We start from the raw sequence: 19,951 nt of genomic DNA on the forward strand, positions 1-19,951 counted from the left end.
AGTACAGTGATATGCTGTACAGGTTTGTTGCCTGGGAGCAATAGGCTATAACATATAATCTAGGTTTGTAGTAGGCTATACCATCTTGGTTTGTGTAAGTACATTCTGTGAGGTTTGCACAACAACAAAATTGTCTAATGATACATTTCTTGGAATGTGTCCTGGTCATTAAGTGAGGCATAACAGTATTTACCTTTGCACCTAGCCAACACTTGGTCTCTTTTTAAATTTTTTTTTCTTTGAGACAGAGTCTCCCTCTGTCACCCAGGCTGGAGTGCAGTGGCATGATCTTGGTTCACGGCAACCTTCGCCTCCCAGATTCAAGCAATTCAAGTGATTCAGGCAATTCTCCTACCTCAGCCTCCAGAGTAGCTGGGATTACAGGCCACTACCACCTGGCTGATTTTTGTATTTTTAGTAGAGATGGGGTTTCGCCATGTTGGCCAGTCTGGTCTCGAACTCCTGACCTCAGGTGATCCGCCCGCCTCGGCCTCCCAAAGTGCTAGGACTACAGGCATGAACCACCGTGCCCAGCCTAAAAATTATTTTGACTGGGAATTGAGAACTCTTGGTCTCTGAAACAAAGTAAATCCTCAAAAGTCAACTGAATGAGCGAAGAAGCTGTCTCTTGCTTCTTATAATAGCAATGACTTTATTCATCCAATTTGAACTAGATCCTCTGTTTCATGTAAAATAAGTGTTTTGCAAGCTGCATTTATTTACATATTCATTCCTGCATGTTAGACTTAATTCAACTTCCAAAAAGACTGTCCAGCAAAAAGTTACTGAAAGTGGGAAATGGTGGGGCTGAGCATAGAGATAGGGTCAGTTATAAGAAGGAAGAAATTAAAGGCTCTAAGAAGAGAAAGAATAAATTAGGGATGAAGGGAGAAAAGAAATAGAAATAAAAGCTATCAAATAAGAGGAAGTCAATGAAAGGAGAAAAAGCAGGACAGGAGAGAGAAAAGAATGAAAAGGAGGCAGAAAGAAAAGAAAGTAGAGCTGTGAAAAAGGGGGGTGGGGATTCAGGCTTAGTGCTGGCCTGCCCAAGGAAGTATCCATCAATAAAAGCCTCACTGACAGCTGTTACCATAATGGGAACTGGCACCTAAAGAGAGGGCAAGTCTGGTTTAATTAGTTAAATGGCATTATCTGTGTCCAGTGGGGATGGGAGAGGTTAAGGGGATGGAAGGATTGGTGACCCACCTCCTTCCACAGGCTGAGAGAAAACGCAGATCTACAAAGCTTTGCCAGAAATTAAAAATTCCCATATGTTCCTATTTATCAGTTACATTTTAAAGGGGACTTGTACTGCTCTGGTGGGGGCAACTGGAATTAAACATTGGTTCTTTATCTTAAATTAAGAATAGGTTTATACCAGGCGTAGTGGCTCATGACTGTAATCCCAGCACTTTGAGAAGCCGAGGCAGCAGATCACTTGAGCCCAGGAGCTGGAGACCAGCCTGGCCAACATGGTGAAACCTTGTGTCTACAGAAAATACAAAAAATTAGCCGGGCGTGGTGGGGCACACCTATAGTCTCGGCTCCCTGGGAGGCTGAGATGGGAGAATCACCTGAGCCTGTGAAGTTGAGGCTGCAGTGAGCTGTGATTGCACCACTGTACCCCAGCCTTGGTGACAGAGTTAAGGCTCTGTTCCCCCACACCCCCCAACAAGGAATAGGTTTACTCACCTCTTTCCCTTCTTACAGGCAGCCTCACATCCAGAGTCTTAAATGATGTAGCAGGAAGCAAGTGCCATCTCTGATCAGTGAAAGTAGTGCAATGACTGGGATTCTGCCTACCTGGGTTCTATGTTTGTTTGAGACAGGGTCTCACTCTGTCACCCAGACTGGAGTGCAATGGTGCTATCATAGCTCATTGCAGCCTTCATCTCCCACCTCAGCCTCTTGAGTAGCTGGGACTACAGGCGCTTGCCACCATAGCTAATAATTATATTTTTTGAGACAGAGTTTTGCTCTTGTTGCCCAGGCTGGAGTGCAGTGGCATGATCTTGGCTCTCGGCAACCTCTGCCTCCCAGGTTCAAGCAATTCTCCTGCCTCAGCCTCCTGAATAGCTGGGATTACAAGAGTGCACCACCATGCCTAGCTAATTTTTTGTATTTTTAGTGGAGACGGGGTTTCATCATGTTGGCCAGGCTGGTCTCGAACTCTTGACCTCAGGTGATCCACCTGCTTCAGCCTCCCAAAGTGCAGGGATTACAGGCGTGGGCCACCGTGCCCTGCCAGCTAATTATTTTTTGCAGAGACAGGGTCTCACTTTGTTTTCCAGGCATGTCTTGAACTCCTGGGCTCCAGCGATCCCACCCACGTTGGCCTTCCAAAGCACTGGGATTACAGGCGTGAGTCACTGTGGCTGGCCCTACCTGGGTTCTTAATCCAACTTTGCCACTGAGTGACTTTGGGCAAATAATTTTACCAGTTCCATCCCTTTAGCACTAAGAGTCAATGATATTATAATCTTACAAATCAGTCTCCTCGGACTCAGGTAATCCTCCCACCTCAGACTCCTGATTAGCTGGGACCGTAGGTGTGCACTACCACATCCAGCTAATTTTTGTAATTTTGGAAGAGGCAGTGTTTTGCCATGTTGCCCAGGCTGGTCTCAAACTCCTGGGCTCAAGCTATAGGCCTGTCTCGACCTCCCAAACTGTTGAAATTACAGACGTGAGCCATTGTGACAGGGAGAAAAAAAAAATATATATGTTTTATTTAACCCCACCCCTATGTGCTTCCTCTGAATTCCTAATGATAAGAATCCTCCTTTGTCTTGTTGGTAGAAATTATTAGGGTTGAATTACATTTTTTTCTTTCTGATTATGACATCAGATCTCAAGGATCATAAAGTTTAATTCACCTTGGTTCTACGGATTCGCTGATGTCAGAAGGCTGATCTGTGGTTTGAGAAAGACTGAAAAGAAACAGTTTCCAACCTCCAAACAAAACCCACACAAAAGCCTGGTGGTGGAAGCTTCTAGGTAGAGAAAATCTAGACAATGACTGGACACAGTGGGCAAATGCCTACCTTTTGGAAATACAAACTCCACAGGGAACAATTTCCACAGGGAAGTTACATTAACTGAAGGTTGTCTTAGGACAAGTCTGAATAAAGTAAATATTTCAACACCATATGTTCAGCTTTGGCAGGAGATGTAGGTGGGAAGGGAATCTCAATGTTGGGGAATGCCCATATCACACCCCAGCTGGCTATGTAATCATGAAATAAGGAGAAACACATAAATATTTGGTTAAAACACCTTTAATGATAGAGGGAAAGACACTAATATCTCCCCTGTCTGTTCTTGACATTTTACTAGGTTAGGAAGCTCTGGAGCCTACAGCTTGAGGAGAAGGCATCGTTCAAGTCAGTAAATAGCAAAACCCTCACTCTCTCCTCCTCAGAACTCCTGTTCCAAATGATCCTATGTTAAGAGTAAATACTACATCTCATTACAAGATGGAGAGGCAGGGAGGACGCCACCTGGAGCTGGTCTCCCAAAGTCTGGGACTCTTAAGAACCAGACAATGACGAAGACACAAGCCCCAGCCTACGGATAGGCAAAATGGGGAGGATAGGGGTCTTGAAAGAGGAAGATAAGGAAAATACAAGGGGCCAGGGAATAAAGGAGGGAGTTATCTAAAACTAGAAGCATACTAGTGCTAGGAAATCCCCCATGATCCCTGGTACACCTCTGCACACTATGTCACTATTAGCCCAAAAGAATATTAACGAGAATGTCCACATTCACAAGAATTTGAGGCCTTTTCCCTTATATCATGTCCCTTTCTTAGTCACATAGGTACCAGCAAGCCCTATGTTCTAGCAACATTCCTTAACTCATCATTAGTTCATCAACCATGATGACCAACAATGCTCCTTAAAGATACGAACTTCACATTTCCCAAATATCTCCTGGGAGACCTCTTGGCAAGAAATCAGCTTGTTTCCCAACTTTGAGAGGTCATCATGAATGAGAAGCTGGAGAGGTCTTGGCACACTGACCAGCCCACACCTTTACCTTAATGTGACCATCAGGGGATTTACTGGGAAAATGTTCCTATGCCCTTCCTTCATTTCTCCCTACTTCCTAGGGTTGGGTCACCAATTACTGGAGCATCTTCAGTACCGGCACCTTCTGGAGCAGGGGGAGGGAGAAGGAATGTACAGTTTGCTACTTCTTGTCTATGATGGGCTTCTCAGGCACTGCCTTGGGTGCAGGAGGCTGAAATAGGAGGGGGGCTGTCTTCTCCTTGGCTTCCCTGGATCCCATTGTTGGAGGCACCTTCCCAGCCACAGTTCCTAGGCCAAACAGCACTGGTGGGACCAGGCTTGGAGTGGTAGTGGAGGTGGAGCTGGAATTCCAGGGCTTCATGGGCAGGCCACTCGACAGGAATGCCACATACTGGTTCTAGAAAGATAGGGGACCCACACCCACCAGCTGAGCAGAAAGGTCACCCCAGAGGAGTGGCACTGGGCCCTCCACAGACAGCTGCCAGCCCTTTTGGGCTAGGCTGCAATTCCAAATGTAGGTGCTCAGGCGCACCTACCAAAGGGAAAGAGAGAGGAAAGAGGAGGGGGAAGAAGGGTCACACCAGGGAAGCTGGAGAGGGTTCCCCTTGAGAAAGCTGCAGAGAATCTATTTTCCTCAGGTACAAAGAATGAGGAGGGAAGAAAAATTCCTTAGGGGGCCATCCCCTTGTAAGCACAGTAATTTCCAAGCTCAGGGACTAGAGAAAAGCCACTAGAGACATATCATGTTAAGAACTTAGAGAAAAAGACAAAATCAGGGCTCATAACTCTGGGAGGTCCTTTTGTGAAGCTGTTTCTGCTCTGTGGGACAAAGAGCAGCAGGTACAGAAAAACAGGCTCATGGGATCGTGGGGTCATCTTTTCGGGGAAAGGGGGAGAGCCCTGTGGAGGTGATGGAAGGTGAACAGCCAGGGACTAAAGAAAGAGCAGCAATATTCTGAGGGCCATGGGGGGCAAAGGGCTGTACCTGGTGGTGTGCCAGAAGCATATGCTTCTTGAGGGTAGCCCTCTCAAGAAAGCCCTGCCTGCAGAAAACACAAGTGAAGAGCGGCCCCTCCTTGGGGTGGGTCTTCTGATGCTCCTCCAGAGCTGCCTGGGAGGGAAAGGCCTGGCCACACACTTCGCAGGCCTTTCTGCTGCTGCTCTCTCCTGGCTCCTTTCTCATTGCCTCCTGCAGGCTCAGCTCCTCTACCAAGGTCACGCTGGTACTTTCCCCTTCTGGGGTGAGTGCTGATGCTGGACTTGAGCTTCTCTCCAGTTTGCCCCCCTCTTCCTTGCCTCTGAAGACATCACTGCTTCCCTGCTCTATTGGCTGAGGCTGATCCAGGCTGTCAGGTGGTGGTGGTGGTGGCAAAGACGACTGTTGAGTAGCTTTCTCATTACTGTCCATCTCCTTCCCAGCTGTGGCTGCTGCTGCCACTGTCCCCACCTCCTCCTCTGCCCCAGATGCCTCTTCTGAATCACCTCTCACTGATATTGCCTTCTCACCTCCACTCTCTGAGCCTCTCCCTGCCAGGGAATCTTCATCAGTCACATCTTCCTCTTCTTCCTCATCCTCCTCTTCCTCCTCCTCAGACAACTCCTCTTCCGGTGATGGCTGCTGGGACTGCTGCTGGGGGAAACTCCCTGCCCCGGAGACTGTAGATTGCTCGGAGCCATTCTCCTGAGCAGCTCCTCCACCTTCAGGGAGTGCAGTACCACCATTGGGGATCTGGCCCCCCAGGTGCATCCGGACATGCTGCTGCAGAGTGACAGCATTGGTGAACTTCTTCTGGCAGATGGGGCAGGAGTTCTGTGCCCGGGCAGCTGGACTGGCCTTGTGGCCCACGAAATGTGCGCGCAGATTACCTCTGGTGGAGAAGGCTCTGCCACACACTTTGCATTTGAAGGGCCTCTCACCTCCATGTTGGCCATAATGAAGGCGTAGGGCCCGAGGACAGCTAAGCACCCGGAGACAGATGACACACTGGTTAGGTCCAGAAGAGGCTGAGGATGAAGGCGCAGGGGCAGAGGTGGTGGGGGCTCCTGAGGCAGTTGAGGTCACTGCCACAGCTCCTTGGCGGTCAATCTTTTCTACCAGTTGCTGCAGCTTTGATGTCTCAGAGGGTGAGGCCCCCAAGGGCTCTAGCACATAGGGGAAGGGGAAGCTGCCAGTGGACTTGAAGTGGTTGGTAAGCAGTGCCCAGCTTGGTAGTGAAGTCACCAACTTACTTAGCTGCATGCGAGTTGCCGTGCTACTTTCTGCCACTCCACTGATGGCTGAGCCCTCACTCCCTGGGGGGGTGTTTTCATCAGCTTTATTCTTGGGTTCCACTGCTTTCATGAGCACAAACTTATTGAAAGCAGGGAGTCCTGGAGCCGTGGCTGTGCCTGCACTGGTGGAGAGCAGAGTCAGGCTTTCTGTGGCACTGAGTGCTGTGGTGGAGGCCACCAGAGGCTTGCGCTCAACCCCTCCACCTGGAGTGGCTGCCTCCTCCTCGGCCTTCTCTGGTGGCACGGACATACCATAAGGCAAGCCACTGCTGGTAATGACGTAGTCTAGGTGCTCTGGTACTGGGTGTGGGTTCATCTGCACATGTGGGTATTTCTCACGATGCCGGTGGAAATGCACTTTGAGGTTGCCACGGGTGGTAAAGCGGTTTCCACAGACATTGCACTTATAGGGCCTCTCACCCGTGTGGGAACGAAGGTGGATCTGCAGGGCACTGTCACTGCCAAATACTTTGGCACAGAAGCGGCATTTGTGCCTTCCACCAGGCTTCTCCAAGGGACCCATCACTTCTCCGTAGCTCAGCTCACCACTTCCATTCTTTGGCTTCAGGAGCCCTGGGGAGGCAGCGGCCTCAAGGCCTCGGGCTGCCCCAAGACACTGTGCTGCCAGTAGTCCCGTGGTACTTGGGAATGCCAGATGAGGTGAGGCAATCAGCTGATCTGTGCTGCCTGGCAAGGCTGGGGAAGGGGCAGGGGTGGGTTTGTGGCTTCGCCCAACCCCTCCAGCAGAGAAAGGATGCTGTGACCCCAGTGGGTGGTAAAGGTGGAAGAAGGCCTGCTTGGGCGTTTCTGCCCCTGAAGAGGAAGAGGAGGAGGAGGAGGAGGAAGATGCCAGTGTCTTGCTGGTTTGGACAGGCTTGATGGGGCTGAAGAGGGGTAGTAGGGGCTTGGTGGAAGAGGCAGTCCCTGTCCCAGGTAGCTCTGAGGGACTGGCAGGGGCACCCACCGTCTGGCCTAAGGAGCCAAGCAACAGCACCTGCCTGCAGATTTGCTCAGTCATCTGCATCTGATGGATCTGCCGCTGCTGCAGCACCCGTAGCTCTTCCAAGATCAGGGGGATATTCAAGTGGCCACTGCCTACACCTGGGGGCGGAGGGGGTGGTGGAGGAGGAGGGGGTGCAGGGGTCGATTCTGGAGGTAATGGGGTTGCTCCCAGCTTGGGACTGGCCAAGATCAGGCCCCCACCTCCCCCAGCCGCTGTACCTGTGGCAGCGACCAGGAAATGCCCCGAAGACTCCTCTCCTCTCCTCTCTGGGCCCCAGGTGGGATCCGTGGGCACGGAGGACCCAGAATCTGGGGGGTTGCTATGCTCTGTGTCCATGACCTGAGGATTATTGTGACCCTCAGGCCGGGGTTCAGAGGAGGCCGAAGAGTTGTTGGGGTTCTCCTGGCCCCCAATTATCACCATTACAGGAGGGTCAGTAGAACATGCGTTCTGGTGGGCGAGGAATTCAGTTGGGTCAGTGAATTGTGCGCAGCACTTGGCACAGACTTGGGGGTGATCCTCCTCGCTAGCATCACCTGGGGAGAAGACAAGGAGAGAGAGCGTGGGTGGCGCAGTTGGGTTGGGTATACCGAGGCTCTAATTAACAAGGAGGCCAGTAACCGCTAGTTGGGGGTGGGGAGATGAGCTCACCATCAGGGCCATGCAGAAGTCTAGAGCTCAGGCCTGATCAGTGTGGACAGGAGACAACCCGGCATGGGGCAGGGGGGTGGGGAGGGGGGCACGAGCATGCTACTCCCCTCCTCAGTCACCCTCCCTTCCCCAGGCCACAAGCGAGTTCACGGAATAGGTGTGGGGACAGGAGCCTACGCAGAGAATCATGCATTTTCTCCCGCCCACCGAAAGTCTTCGCCGCCCCTGCGCATCCCCCTCCGCCCCCACCCCTGCTCAGCCCAACCGACCCTACCGCACCTCCGAGCTCTGCCGGCTCCCCGCAGGGCACCCCGAGACGAGAGCTCCTCCCGGATTCGTGCGCCATGGTTGTGGGGGAAGTGGAAGGCCAGGTGGGGTGGGAGACAATGGATATTGGGATTGAGGAAGGCGGCGGTGGCCGCTGGGTCTGCGGCAGCCTCTGCACCCAGCGGCCCAGACTGCGGAGATGGAGATCGGCAGCGGCGGGGGCAGGGAGCAGCGGCGGAGGGGGAGGGGAGCGAGGAGGCGGGGAGGAGCTGGAGCGAGAAAGCTGGGAGAGGGGAGATCTGGGAGGAGCTGATGAGGAGGGGAGTTTATGGGGAGGAGCTGCTGGGGAGGGAGGCGGGAGCTAGAGGAGGCGGGAGAAGGGAGCGCCAGCGGGGGCGTGGGGGCGGGAGCTCAGAGCTCCGGAGAGTTTCCGGAGGCGCAGTGACAGGTGCTGTGAAGCACTGCGGGGGTCCACCTTTCCCGGTCCCTGGCCGGCTCCCCCCATCTGCAGATGCCTTTGCCCAGGCCTACCCTCCTCCCCCCGCCCTCCCCTCCTAAGCTCTAGGGGCACAGTGGGAAACTTAGCCCTGCTCAATGGAGCAAGGCGATAGGCTTCTCTTATTTTTCTTTGGATAAAGGATCCGCTGAGCTTGGAAAACGTGGATTCCAGAGAGGGTCGTCTGATCTCCTCAGAGGTCTGAGGGCCAGAAGAAGAGGGGGAGCTCAGAACATCCACTCCTCACCAGCACAGACACCCCAAAATATTCGAAGTTTTGTCTCGTCTTTCTCACTTCCATTCCCACCCTACCCCCATCCCTCTCCACAAAAGAAGTTTCTCAGGGTGGGCGGCTGCAAGGTAGGATTTCCAAGGAAGTCATTTCGGGACTCTCTGCGGAACACGAAGCCCCTTTACTCCCCGCCCCTCCTCCCCCAGAATAATAGCTGAATGCAGGTTACTCCGCAGATCGCTCAGCCTACACAACACCTAATTTATAGAGTCCATGCTTATTTAATAAGCCATCTCCTATTTAGTACCCTCTTCCTCCTGTATTCTCCTCTTGCAACATTCCTCACACCGTCACTATTAAAGACAGTGGGTTTGGGGAGACGCTAGCCTGCAGAGGCCTAGGGAGGCCCACCCAGCTCTAACCTGGGGGGAGGGGAGCCCTCTTTAAACAATGCGGTAGGAGCTACCAGGCAGCCCTCAGTGTCTAAAGCCCTTTCAGCCCCAGCCTGATTTGAATGCTTAGAAATAGCTAACACCTGCTCACCATCACAGAGGCAGCCTCCTATTCAGACAGGATAAGTAAGAATAAAATGCTTCCTGGACCAGGTATTCTGGCATTCTCTTTTTTACCTTGAAATGAATCTTAAAATGCTTCCCACTTCCTAAAATACTTTCTCTTACATGCAGGAAGTGACCACAAGTCGTTGGTTTTGTGGTTTCCCTGGGCATCAGTAAACCTAAATTGTTTTAATCCCAGTTCTATTCTTGCCTCACTGATAAATTGAGACATGGTGGTCAGTCACACCATGTTATACCACCGTTTCACTCTTCATGAAGTGGTAATAATGTAGCTGCAGTATCTTACTCAGAAAAATATTGTGGGGACAAAAATTGAAAAATTTGACAATATTAATGTGTAAACCAGGTATGGTGATGCACACTTGTAGCCCCAGCTGCTTGGGAGGCTGAGGCAGGAGAACTTTAGTCCAGGAGTTTGAGGCTGCAGTGAGCTATGATCACACCTGTGAATAACCACTGCCCTCCAGCTTCGGCAACATAGTGAGGCCCCATTACTTTAAAAAAAAAAAAAAAAAAAAAAAAAGCCGGGCACGGTGGCTCACTGTAATCCCAGCACTTTGGGAGGACAAGGTGGGCAGATCACGAGGTCAGGAGTTCGAGACCAGCATGGCCAACATGTTGAAACCCTGTCTCTACTAAAAATACAAAAATTAGCTGGGCATGGTGGTACACGCCTTTAATACCAGCTACTGGGGCGGCTGAGCCAGGAGAATGGCTTGAACCCAGGAGATGGAGGTTGCGGTGAGCCAAGATCGTGGCATTGCACTCCAGCCTGGGCAACAAGAGTGAAACTCCGTCTCAAAAAAAAAAAAAAAAGTCTAAAAAAATGAATATGTACATGTGAGATTTTTAAAGTTTGGGGAGTCCTGAATTTTATCAATGAGATAATTTACATTGTCAGTAGCAAAATAATCGAAGTAACCTTAAATACACATATACTAAAATTAGATCTGTTTTCCATGTTGTTTATTAATCTTATTAATTTCTGAGGTAAGATATTGGCTAATATCAGTGGCATATTTCAAAGGTAGGAAGTCTTTTATTGCAGGGGCTGGGGGAGCTGAAACAACCTATTTAAAATATTAGTAACATCCACTTTACTTCTCAACATAAATTTTGCCTGTGTTTTTAAACTTAAAACGTCGTACTGAATTACATTTTGAAACTTCAGATAATAAGGCTCTTAGCATTGTGAATCATAATTCTGAAATGGATGGGTTCTGTGCTTCCAGGCCTGGACTTACAAATGAGGGAGGCGGGTTCTATTTCAGTTTATGACAAGTCACAGTTTTGTGCAATGTGGTTTATTTTTACAGATAAGGAAGCTGAAGCTTGGAGAGGTTAAGTGACTTTTCCAACTTCGCACAGTAATTCAGTGAAGCAAGCATTCAGAATTTTGACTCCTGTCCAGTGCTTTCTCAAGCACATCAACATTGTATGGCTTCCCTAATGCTAGAGAAAGGGCCCTGTGTGGCTTCTACCTGCCATTTGCTCCCTGGCCTTAATCAGGGAGAGGGAATCAGATGGAGGCTTTCTACTGAGCATTTGTTAATTAGCATTGAACATTTGATATCCAGTTGCTGTTTTGTCAAGTCTTCTGACGAGAAAAGAAATCCTTTTCTTTTCATCTCCTGGGAAACACTGTCCCTTTTTTTGCTCTTTAATGAAATGTGCTTTCTGATGCGTAATTTGATCTAAGCTCTTCTTTAAGGTAAATTTAGTCCCTGGTGAAAGGTGACTGGATCAACAGCCACCTGTAAGAGGAACCCTCCATTTCTCAGTACTTTGCACTCACTGCCCATCCTGAAAAGGGGGGCAGGATTCTTACACAAACATGAATGAAGTCACAAATGCAGGAATAAACTAAACTGGTAATGGTGTCCCTAGATAGCAGATAAGGTGAGGTAAGCTATCTCCGGTCAAATGCAAAGTCTGGGGTGGGACTAAGACCTGGACAAGCTTGTTTAAACTTACAGACAGCTGAAATGACAAAGAAAAGGGAAACCAGGTGGCTTCCCCTCTAAACCTAGTGTCCCATCAGATTGCTTCTTTAGGCTTCAGAGAGAACTGTTGGGGAGAACAAAGAGAAAAATAGGTGGGTCGTATGTAGCAGGGTGATACATTTGAACAGTGGTTTTCAAATTTTGCTGCCCATTAGGATTACCAGAAGAGAGTTTTAAAATTTTTATGTTTAGGTGCAGTGGTCTGTTCCTTGTAGTCCCAGCTACTCTGGAGGCTGAGGTGGGAGGATCACTTGAGCTCAAGGGTTTGAGACTCCATCTCAAAATCTCAAAAAAAAAAAGAAAAAAAAAGAGAAAAGAAAGTTTAGGCACAGTGGGTAGCTCATGCCTATAATCCTAGCACTTTTGGAGGCCAAGGCAGGAGGAGTGCTTGAGGCCAGGAATTTGAGACCAGCCTGCATAACACAGTGAGACCCCCATCTCTGCAAAATCAACCAACCAACCAAACTTAAAAAAAATCCCTATGTCCAGGCCACATCCCAGGCTAATTAATTCATAATCCCTGAGGATAGAATCCAGGCATTAGTTTTATAAAGCTCCTCAGGTGATTCCAATAATAATACAAAGATGGTGACACAATGATGAGACCCACATAGAGGACTGCCCTTTCTATCACACCTTCCACCCTTCCACCCTGCTCCTGACAAATCTTACCTGAGCTAAACGTGGCCACAATTGGGACACAGACAAAATGAACTCTCAATGCTAAACCTTCCCATCAGTTCCCCTCCCTACAGTGCCCACAACCACACATTAGCTTCCTTGCGTCCTTTCCCAGTGAAAAATCTGCTTCCATGAATAGAATTTGGTATAATTTACACCTTACTGTAAGTTTAAGTGATTGCATTTCTTTCCCAGGTATGGGTATCTTGAAGCATATTTTTTTCTTTTTTAATTGATATTTGAGCCATATTTCTTTTTCTTTTTGAGACGGAGTTTTGCTCTTGTTGCCCAGGCTGGAGTGCAATGTCGCGATCTCGGCTCACAGCAACCTGCACCTCCCAGGTTCAAGCGATTCTCCTGCCTCAGCCTTCCCAAGTAGCTGGGATTATAGGCATGTGCCACCAAGCCCGGCTAATTTTGTATTTTTAGGAGAGATGGGGTTACTCCATGTGGGTCAGGCTGGTCTCAAACTCCCGACCTCAGGTGATCCACCCATCTCGGCCTCCCAAAGTGCTGGGATTACAGGCGTGAGCCGCCACGCCCGGCCACCATGTTTCTAATTGTAAGGTGAAAGGCTATGTTCTACAGAGTTCAAGCATCATCTACCCATTAAGGCTGGAGTGCAGTGGTACAATCATAGCTCACTGCAGACTGTACCTCCCAGGCTTAGGTGATCCTCTCACCTCAGCTTCCTGAATAGCTGGGACTACAGGCATGCGCAATCATGCCCAGCTACTTAAAAATTTTTATTCTGTAGAGATGAGGTTTCACTATGTTGCCCAGGCTCTCTGGAATACCTGGGCTAGAGGGATCCTCCTACCTTGTCCCCACAAAGTGCTGAGAGTACGGATGTAAGCCACTGCCTCTGGCCCACTTACTTATTATTGACACTGAACAATGCTAATTGGTAGCTTCCATAATTATGAATTGATTCTGTAACTATTACTACTGACTACTTCTTGGGGAAATATCTCATCTTCTCCTCCTTACTCTCTCCTAAACGTAGACACATAATAATCCTTTGCAACCCAGACCTACTAATGTAACTATGGCCTGTGTAACACAATAGACTAACAGGCACAATGATTGGTACACCTGGTGCTAAGTGAGAAAAATATATTTGTTTCCAGAACAGGAATATCTTAGATCAAACATAAGAATGTTCTTTTAATGAAAATTTCTTTGACATCAAAGGACTCAACACTTAACATGGAATTCATACCATTTCGGAGCTGGGACTTCAGAGATCTGACACTCTCATTGTCATTGTGCACAGTGATTCAGACCTGAGTTAAAGTCCCAGCTCTAGAAAATTCTAATCTTTGTGATCTTGGGAAAATTTCTTAATCTCTCCCAGAGTTTGATTTCGCTCTTATTTTTTTTTGAGACAGAGTTTCACTCTTGTTGCCCAGGCTGGAGTGCAGTGGCGAGATCTCGGCTCACCGCAACCTCCGCCTCCCAGGTTCAAGCAATTCTCCTGCCTCACCCTCCCTAGTAGCTGGGATTGCAGGCATGTGCCACCATGCCCAGCTAATTTTGTATTTTTTTTAGTAGAGATGGGGTTTCTTCATATTGGTCAGGCTGGTCTCGAACTCCCGACCTCAGGTGATCTGCCCACCTCGGCCTCCCAAATTGCTGGATTACAGGGATGAGCCACCGCGCTTGGCCAGCTTTTTTTTTTTTTTTTTTTGAGACAGAGTCTTGCTCTGTCGCCCAGGCTGGAGTGCAATGGCGTGATCTCGGCTCACTGCAATCACCGCCTCCTGGGTTCAAACGATTCTCCTGCCTCAGCCTCCCAAGTAGCTGGGATTACAGGTGTGCGCCATCACACCCAGCTAATTTTTGTATTTTTAGTAGAGACGAGGTTTCACCTTGTTGGCCAGGCTGGTCTTGAACTCCTGACCTCAAGTGATTTGCCCACCTCAGCCTCCCAAAGTGCTGGAATTACAGGCATGAGCTGCTGTGCCTGGCTGATTTCTCTCCTTTAAAATGAGGGTACTGCCGTACAAAGGAAGGAAATTCTGATACATGCTACATGAATGAACTTTGAAAACATTATGCTCTCAGACAAATTTGACTTTAATTGAGAAAAAAAGAGAAAACATACTAAGTGCAATAAAGCAGACACAAAAGGACAAATATTGTATGATTCCATTAGTATGAGGTACCCAAATATTATATGAGTCCATTAATATGAAATTTGGCAAGTTCACACATACAGAAAGCAGAGTAGAGGCTAATAGGGCTGAGGGAATGGGAGAATGAGGATTTATCGTTTAACGGTTACAGAGTTTCTGTTTGATGATGAAAAAGATATTGAAACAGCAGTAATGGTTACATAACATAGTGAATGTACTTAATGCCACTGAATTGTACACTTAAAAATGGTCAAAATGGTAAATTTTATTACACATATTTTACTACAATAAAAAAATTTTAGCCGGGTGTGGTGGCATGCACCTGTAATCCCAGCTGTTCAGGAGGCTGAGGCAGGAGAATCTCTTGAACCCTGGAGGTGGAGGTTTCAGTGAGCCGAGACGTGCCACTGCACTCCAGCCTGGGCAACAGAGTAGGACTTGGTCTCAAAAAAAGAAAAAATTTGTCTTTGTAATAATAAGGGAGTTGGGGCTGGGTGTGGTGGCTCAAGCCTGTAATCCCAGCACTTTGGGAGGCTGAGGTGGGTGGATCACGAGGTCAGGAGATCGAGACCATCCTGGCTAACACAGTGAAACCCTGTCTCTACTAAAAATACAAAAAATTAGCCAGGTGTGGTGGTGGGCGCCTGTAGTCGCAGCTACTTGGGAGGCTGAGGCAGGAGAATGGCGTGAACCCTGGAGGCGGAGCTTGCAGTGAGCCAAGATCACACCACTGCACTCCAGCCTGGGCGGCAGAGCGAGACTCCGTCTCAAAAAAATATAAATAAAATAATAATAATAACGGAGTTGGGAGGAAAAAGAGGAAATGCAAAAAGGGCCTAGCACAGTACCTGAATGCTCCACAAATATTAGCCATGGGTGTTAGTTATTATTTGAATGTCAAAAGCTGAATGAAGCCCTGGGGAAAGAAAGCTATGTGCTGAAGGTCACATAGCTTCAAGGTCCACACTATATTGAAAACCAAGTTTTCTGTTTTCTTATCTAGTACTCTGTAACACCAGGACTGAGATGCTCTCTATTCCAAAATGTGTTTTTTTCTGATCTGGGAATACCTAGGTTGAGTGGCCCAGGGATCAATAACCTGAGAGATGAGGCTCTCTACTTCCAAATGTAAACAGAGCCCCCAAAACTCTACCTTTGCCTTCTTTCCCCTCTTGCTGTTCTTGCTGTCTGCCAGCTTCCATCTAAAGTACTCCCCTCTCTCCCTCTAGATCTGTTTGGCTGCTGTCCTGGTTTCTCCTTCTCACTAAATATCTGGGTTTCTGATCGTTTCCTTTATTTCCCAGATGTACTGGTTTGCATTTTTCCCCCAGTCACATCCTTTGTGTTCTCTAATCCAGATTTCTAGACTCTATAGGGGAGAGAGAAGGGTTTTTTTTCCTCTCTAGAGTTTTTAAGTGAAATAGAGTATTTCCTGCCCATCACTTATATGCAATAACTATTCTGTTAGGTTTTGATGCTCTGGTCAGGGAAGCTGAGCAAAAACGGCTGGAAAACAGATTTTTCAGACTGTTTCTTGGTGATGTCTTAGGTCACTGCAGAATTTTGGCTTTTCAAATGTGTAACAAAGGCTCAGCATTTGCGTGTTGTATATGGCACATATTGCTTAAAAGAAGGCAAAAGGCTCCTGGAAACATTACTGGCACCCTAGACTACTGACTAAATGTCTTCTGATACTCATGATGATATCCATAATTTCACAGGTACACCAAAGGATACATGTGCCCCTAAATAAGAGCCCTTCCTACCTAACTGTGGAGCAGGCTTTGGGGTAGAAGGAAGTCAGATGCCTGAAGATCACATAAGTGAATAGAAACCCTGTCTATAAAAAATTAGGGAAAAGGAGAGCTCTCATTCTGTTTTGCAGAATGGATGCTGCCCCATTCATGATTAAGAAAATTTATTAATTTAAAAGAAAACCAGAAAATGTGAAATTTATATATTATAAGCTTATCAGATCAAGGAGGAATTTTAGATATGATCAAACAGAGCCACCTCCTTTTGCAGATGAGGCCCAATGACATCCAGATCATAAGTAGCCTAGGATCTTTCACTCCAGGAGAATTCTGATGAGAAAACCCTTAGGCTTTCTTAAGGTAGATCTTAACAGAGGGTACTACTGCTTCCTTGCTCCTTACGTTTGTTTCTGCCTTTCATAGCTCAAAGGCAAATTTTCATCAAAAATGTGTTGATGCCATTGGGTTTAAACCTTTACTGTTTCTATGGGGATAGCTTTGTAGCAGCATTACCATGCCCCCAAGTGGAAGCTATATCTTAAAGGGCTTGAAAATCCATTCAGGACAGCTGCTAAAGATAGCTTTTGACTCCCTCACAGAAGATTTTTCCTCAGCTATGATATGGGGAATGGGTGAGCAGATGGGAGAAGCAGGAAGACGAGGAGAGAATGCTTCTTGGGGGTTTGGAGGGTGTTCAGCATAGTTCCACAATCAAACCAGCAGGAGAGCAGAACTGTGAGGCAACTCTGGGGAAGAGTTGAGGCTCTAGGGGAAGTCTCCTGTAGAGCACAAGCAGGAAACATCCGGCCTATAGCAGCATTAAGAAGGGCTAATGTGTCTCAGGAGGGAAGGATGCCATCACCATAGAACCTCTAAATATGGGCACAGTAGGATCCCAGAAAAGCAGTGATTCAGGGAGGATGTGTTCTGCCCAAATCATAATATGTCTGTTAAGGTTATTTTGTAGCACATGGAGCACTGATTTGACCTCAGGTTTTTGTTTTTTAACAGGTGGAAAGGCAAGTTTAATCTATAATTTTAATCGCCACCAATACACTCTCTTAGAGCTTTTCATGACACATGTCTCATAAAGAAATGCTGATGGCCGGGCGCGGCGGCTCACACCTGTAATCCCAGCACTTTGGGAGGCCAAGGCGGGTGGATTACGAGGTCAGGAGATCCAGACTGTCCTGGCTAACACGGTGAAACCCCGTCTCTACTAAAAATACAAAAAATTAGCCGGGCATGGTGGCAGGCACCTGTAGTCCCACCTACTCAGGAGGCTGAGGCAGAGGAATGGCGTGAACCCGGGAGGTGGAGCGGGCAGTGAGCCAAGATTGCACCACTGCACTCCAGCCTGGGCAACAGAGCGAGACTCTCTCTCAAAAAAAAAAAAAGAAAAGAAAAGAAAAAAAAGCCAAGAGGTTCCTGAGTTTTAATCATACTACAGCACTTGCAGGAAGTGTCTCTGCATTCACATATAATGATAATAATGATATTCACACATATTAAGCACTTATTTATGCTAGGTACTTTACTACATGTATTAAGCACTTATTTATGCTAGGTATTGTTCCAAGGGTTTTACACATATTAACTCATTTAGATTTTCACAACAACCTAATGAGGTAGCTAGTATACACATCTTTATTTTACAGGTGAGGAAGCTGAAGCATAGAGAGGCAAAATAAACCAGCCAAGGTCACATAGCTAACCAAGTGGTGGAGCTGGGATTTGTCTAAAAGTCTGGTTTCAGAACCCTTGTGCTTAATCCTATACTATACTGTTGGGTGTATCAACTGCATGCTAAACAGTTGCCTCTCTGGAGCCAGAACTTCCAGACTTTCAGTCTGCACATATGGAGCCATACCACTGACAAGTATGTCCAAAACTTCTTTGATCCTAAGAATTACCTGGACACTTGCAAAATATATAGATTCCTATACCCTGGCTCAGATGTACTCACAATCAGGCAAGTTTTTAAAACCCAGGTTTAGTGGAGTGAGCACCACCAGCTCTGAGCATTAGGAAATTTAAGTTTTTGTCCTGATTTTGCCTGTCTCTCAGACTCTGAGCAATTTCACTCTTCAATTCCCTGCTTGCTCTACTGTCTGTCTGTCACTTAACGGAATGTTACAAGAATACATACAATTTTTTCCCCCTCATAAGGGACACCTGTTGCTTCAAAAACACGGTATCCTCATAAAATGATATGCATGTAGTAACAGGTGTGTTTTCTTGCACTTTTTTTTTTTTTTTTTGCTTTGCTTTCCTTGAAGCACAAACCTAAGCCCCTCATCCAGATCTAGCCTTCAGCTGTCCTCCAGGTGACACGCATACACACCCCAAACCAGGCTGCATTCTGACCGACCTTAGCTCTCTCCCTCTGGGAGCTCTGATCGGCTCTCAGTTCAACCCAACAATGAGAAACTTTTTTCTCGTCTCCCTCAGGGGAGCCTTCACGTTTATCCAATTCATTCTCTTGCAACCCAACTCTCCAGAAAGAAAAGGGGGGAAAATCCCACCCCTAAGAGAAGGTCTTCAGGTCTGAGGACGTTACTTAGCAACGGCACAAAGACCAGTGAGCAAAGGGAGACCTGAGGAGAAAACTCTTGGGTGGGGAGACAGAGCCAGTTTGAAAACTCCATTTCATCCAGAGAAAAACAAGGAAAACACAAACAGAATCAATCCCAAGTAACAAGCGGGGCTTCTCCCCAGCGCAGGTCATCTCTTACTCCCTGCATCTCAACTCCTTCAAACCCCCAGTGACCAAGTCCGCCCCCGCCTGGTTTCGCCCATGGCCCGAGTGCCCTCCCCTTGCCCTGGCCTGACCCACACAGGCTTGGACTTAGGGGCCCCCACCCCTCCCCAGGCACCCACCGTTCTCAGACGCGCTGGGACCTTCGCAGTCCGAGATTAACTGTTGGGGTTTCCGCTGCTTTCGCCGAGACATTCTCGGGTAGAGAGTTGGGAGAGGGAGGGGCAACGCTCACTTAGTCTTAACCGGGGTGACCTGGTCTTGTCTCCCCCTTGGGTCCGAAGCCAATTGATGCCTCTCCCCCAGCGCAAATCACTGTGAAGCAGAGATGTTCTTCTTTCCCAGAGACAGACAGACTCTCTCTCTCTCTCTCTGATTCTCTGTTCTTGACTCTCTCTCTCTTTCTCTCTCAATCTTTGCAAGTCTTTAAAGGGGAGACGCCCCTTTTTTTCTTCAGCTTCTTCCCTACGCTTCTGCAGCTCCCATTGTAAAAGCAAAAATCCTAATCTTTCCGCACACTCTTTTCTTTTGTACTGCAGAGGAAAGGATTTAACCCTCTCCTCCCTGCAAGGGCTCTGGGCCTCTCCCTGTGCTGTCTGTTCAGAAACTGTCCCTGGCTTGTTTTTCTAACTCTTCTTCCAAGATCTTCACTGTGCTTTTTGGGTCTGTCATATTTCTATGCCCCTCTGATAATGTAGCTGCTTCTAGGGTATAAACTGAAATAAGAACCTTCTGATATGTCCTGATTATGAGTAATATATGTATAGCTCTTTATAATTTATAGAATATTTTCATTTGTAACGTGTTTTGAATATTATAACTCTGAGATGAACACAGTAGGCTTTACTACTACTATTTATAGCTGAGTCCCTTTATAGATGAATCAAAAGGCCCAGTGAGGTTAAGTAACTTCTCCAAAGTTGCACAGCTATGATGTATCAGACACCGGCCTGGAATCCAGGTGCATCTGACAGTAGCCTAACGTTGTTTCCTCTATATCAGTAAAGACACAATATGCCACCAAACTGCTATCATGAAAAAAAAAAGTGATTGATCTCAAGGAATCTCATTTAAAATAGCCATGGCTG

The 19,951-nt window shown here is 47.6% G+C and overlaps 1 protein-coding gene across 2 annotated transcripts; it reads right to left on the reverse strand.

The window, feature by feature from the left end:
- Positions 1–3,262: 3,262 nt before the first annotated feature.
- Positions 3,263–19,371, reverse strand: SALL2 (spalt like transcription factor 2). Of its 2 annotated transcripts, none has more exons than XM_063715499.1 (3): positions 18,986–19,371; positions 5,017–7,841; positions 3,263–4,428 (listed from the first exon to the last, which is right to left on the reverse strand). In XM_063715499.1, exons 1-3 carry the CDS (start codon positions 19,056–19,058, stop codon positions 4,192–4,194), a joined length of 3,135 nt encoding a protein of 1,044 aa, XP_063571569.1. In that variant the 5' UTR covers positions 19,059–19,371; the 3' UTR covers positions 3,263–4,191. The 2 variants fall into 2 exon arrangements, with proteins under 2 accessions (XP_063571569.1, XP_063571570.1); XM_063715500.1 differs by lacking the exon at positions 18,986–19,371 and adding an exon at positions 8,236–9,963.
- Positions 19,372–19,951: the final 580 nt, after the last annotated feature.

The sequence above is a fragment of the Pongo abelii genome, chromosome 15, assembly GCF_028885655.2.
Source record: "Pongo abelii isolate AG06213 chromosome 15, NHGRI_mPonAbe1-v2.0_pri, whole genome shotgun sequence".
NCBI classification, from domain to species: domain Eukaryota; kingdom Metazoa; phylum Chordata; class Mammalia; order Primates; family Hominidae; genus Pongo; species Pongo abelii.

Bases quoted from the DNA above. Each gene is read 5' to 3' on its own strand.
- SALL2 (XM_063715499.1), bottom strand. From the start codon at position 19,058: ATGTCTCGGCGAAAGCAGCGGAAACCCCAACAGTTAATCTCGGACTGC. The intron at 7,842-18,985 runs GTGGGTGCCTGG...TCTTCTCCCCAG, and splicing joins TCCCAGCGCGTCTGAGAACG to GTGATGCTAGCGAGGAGGAT. The intron at 4,429-5,016 runs GTACAGCCCTTT...CTATCTTTCTAG, and splicing joins TGCTTCTGGCACACCACCAG to AACCAGTATGTGGCATTCCT.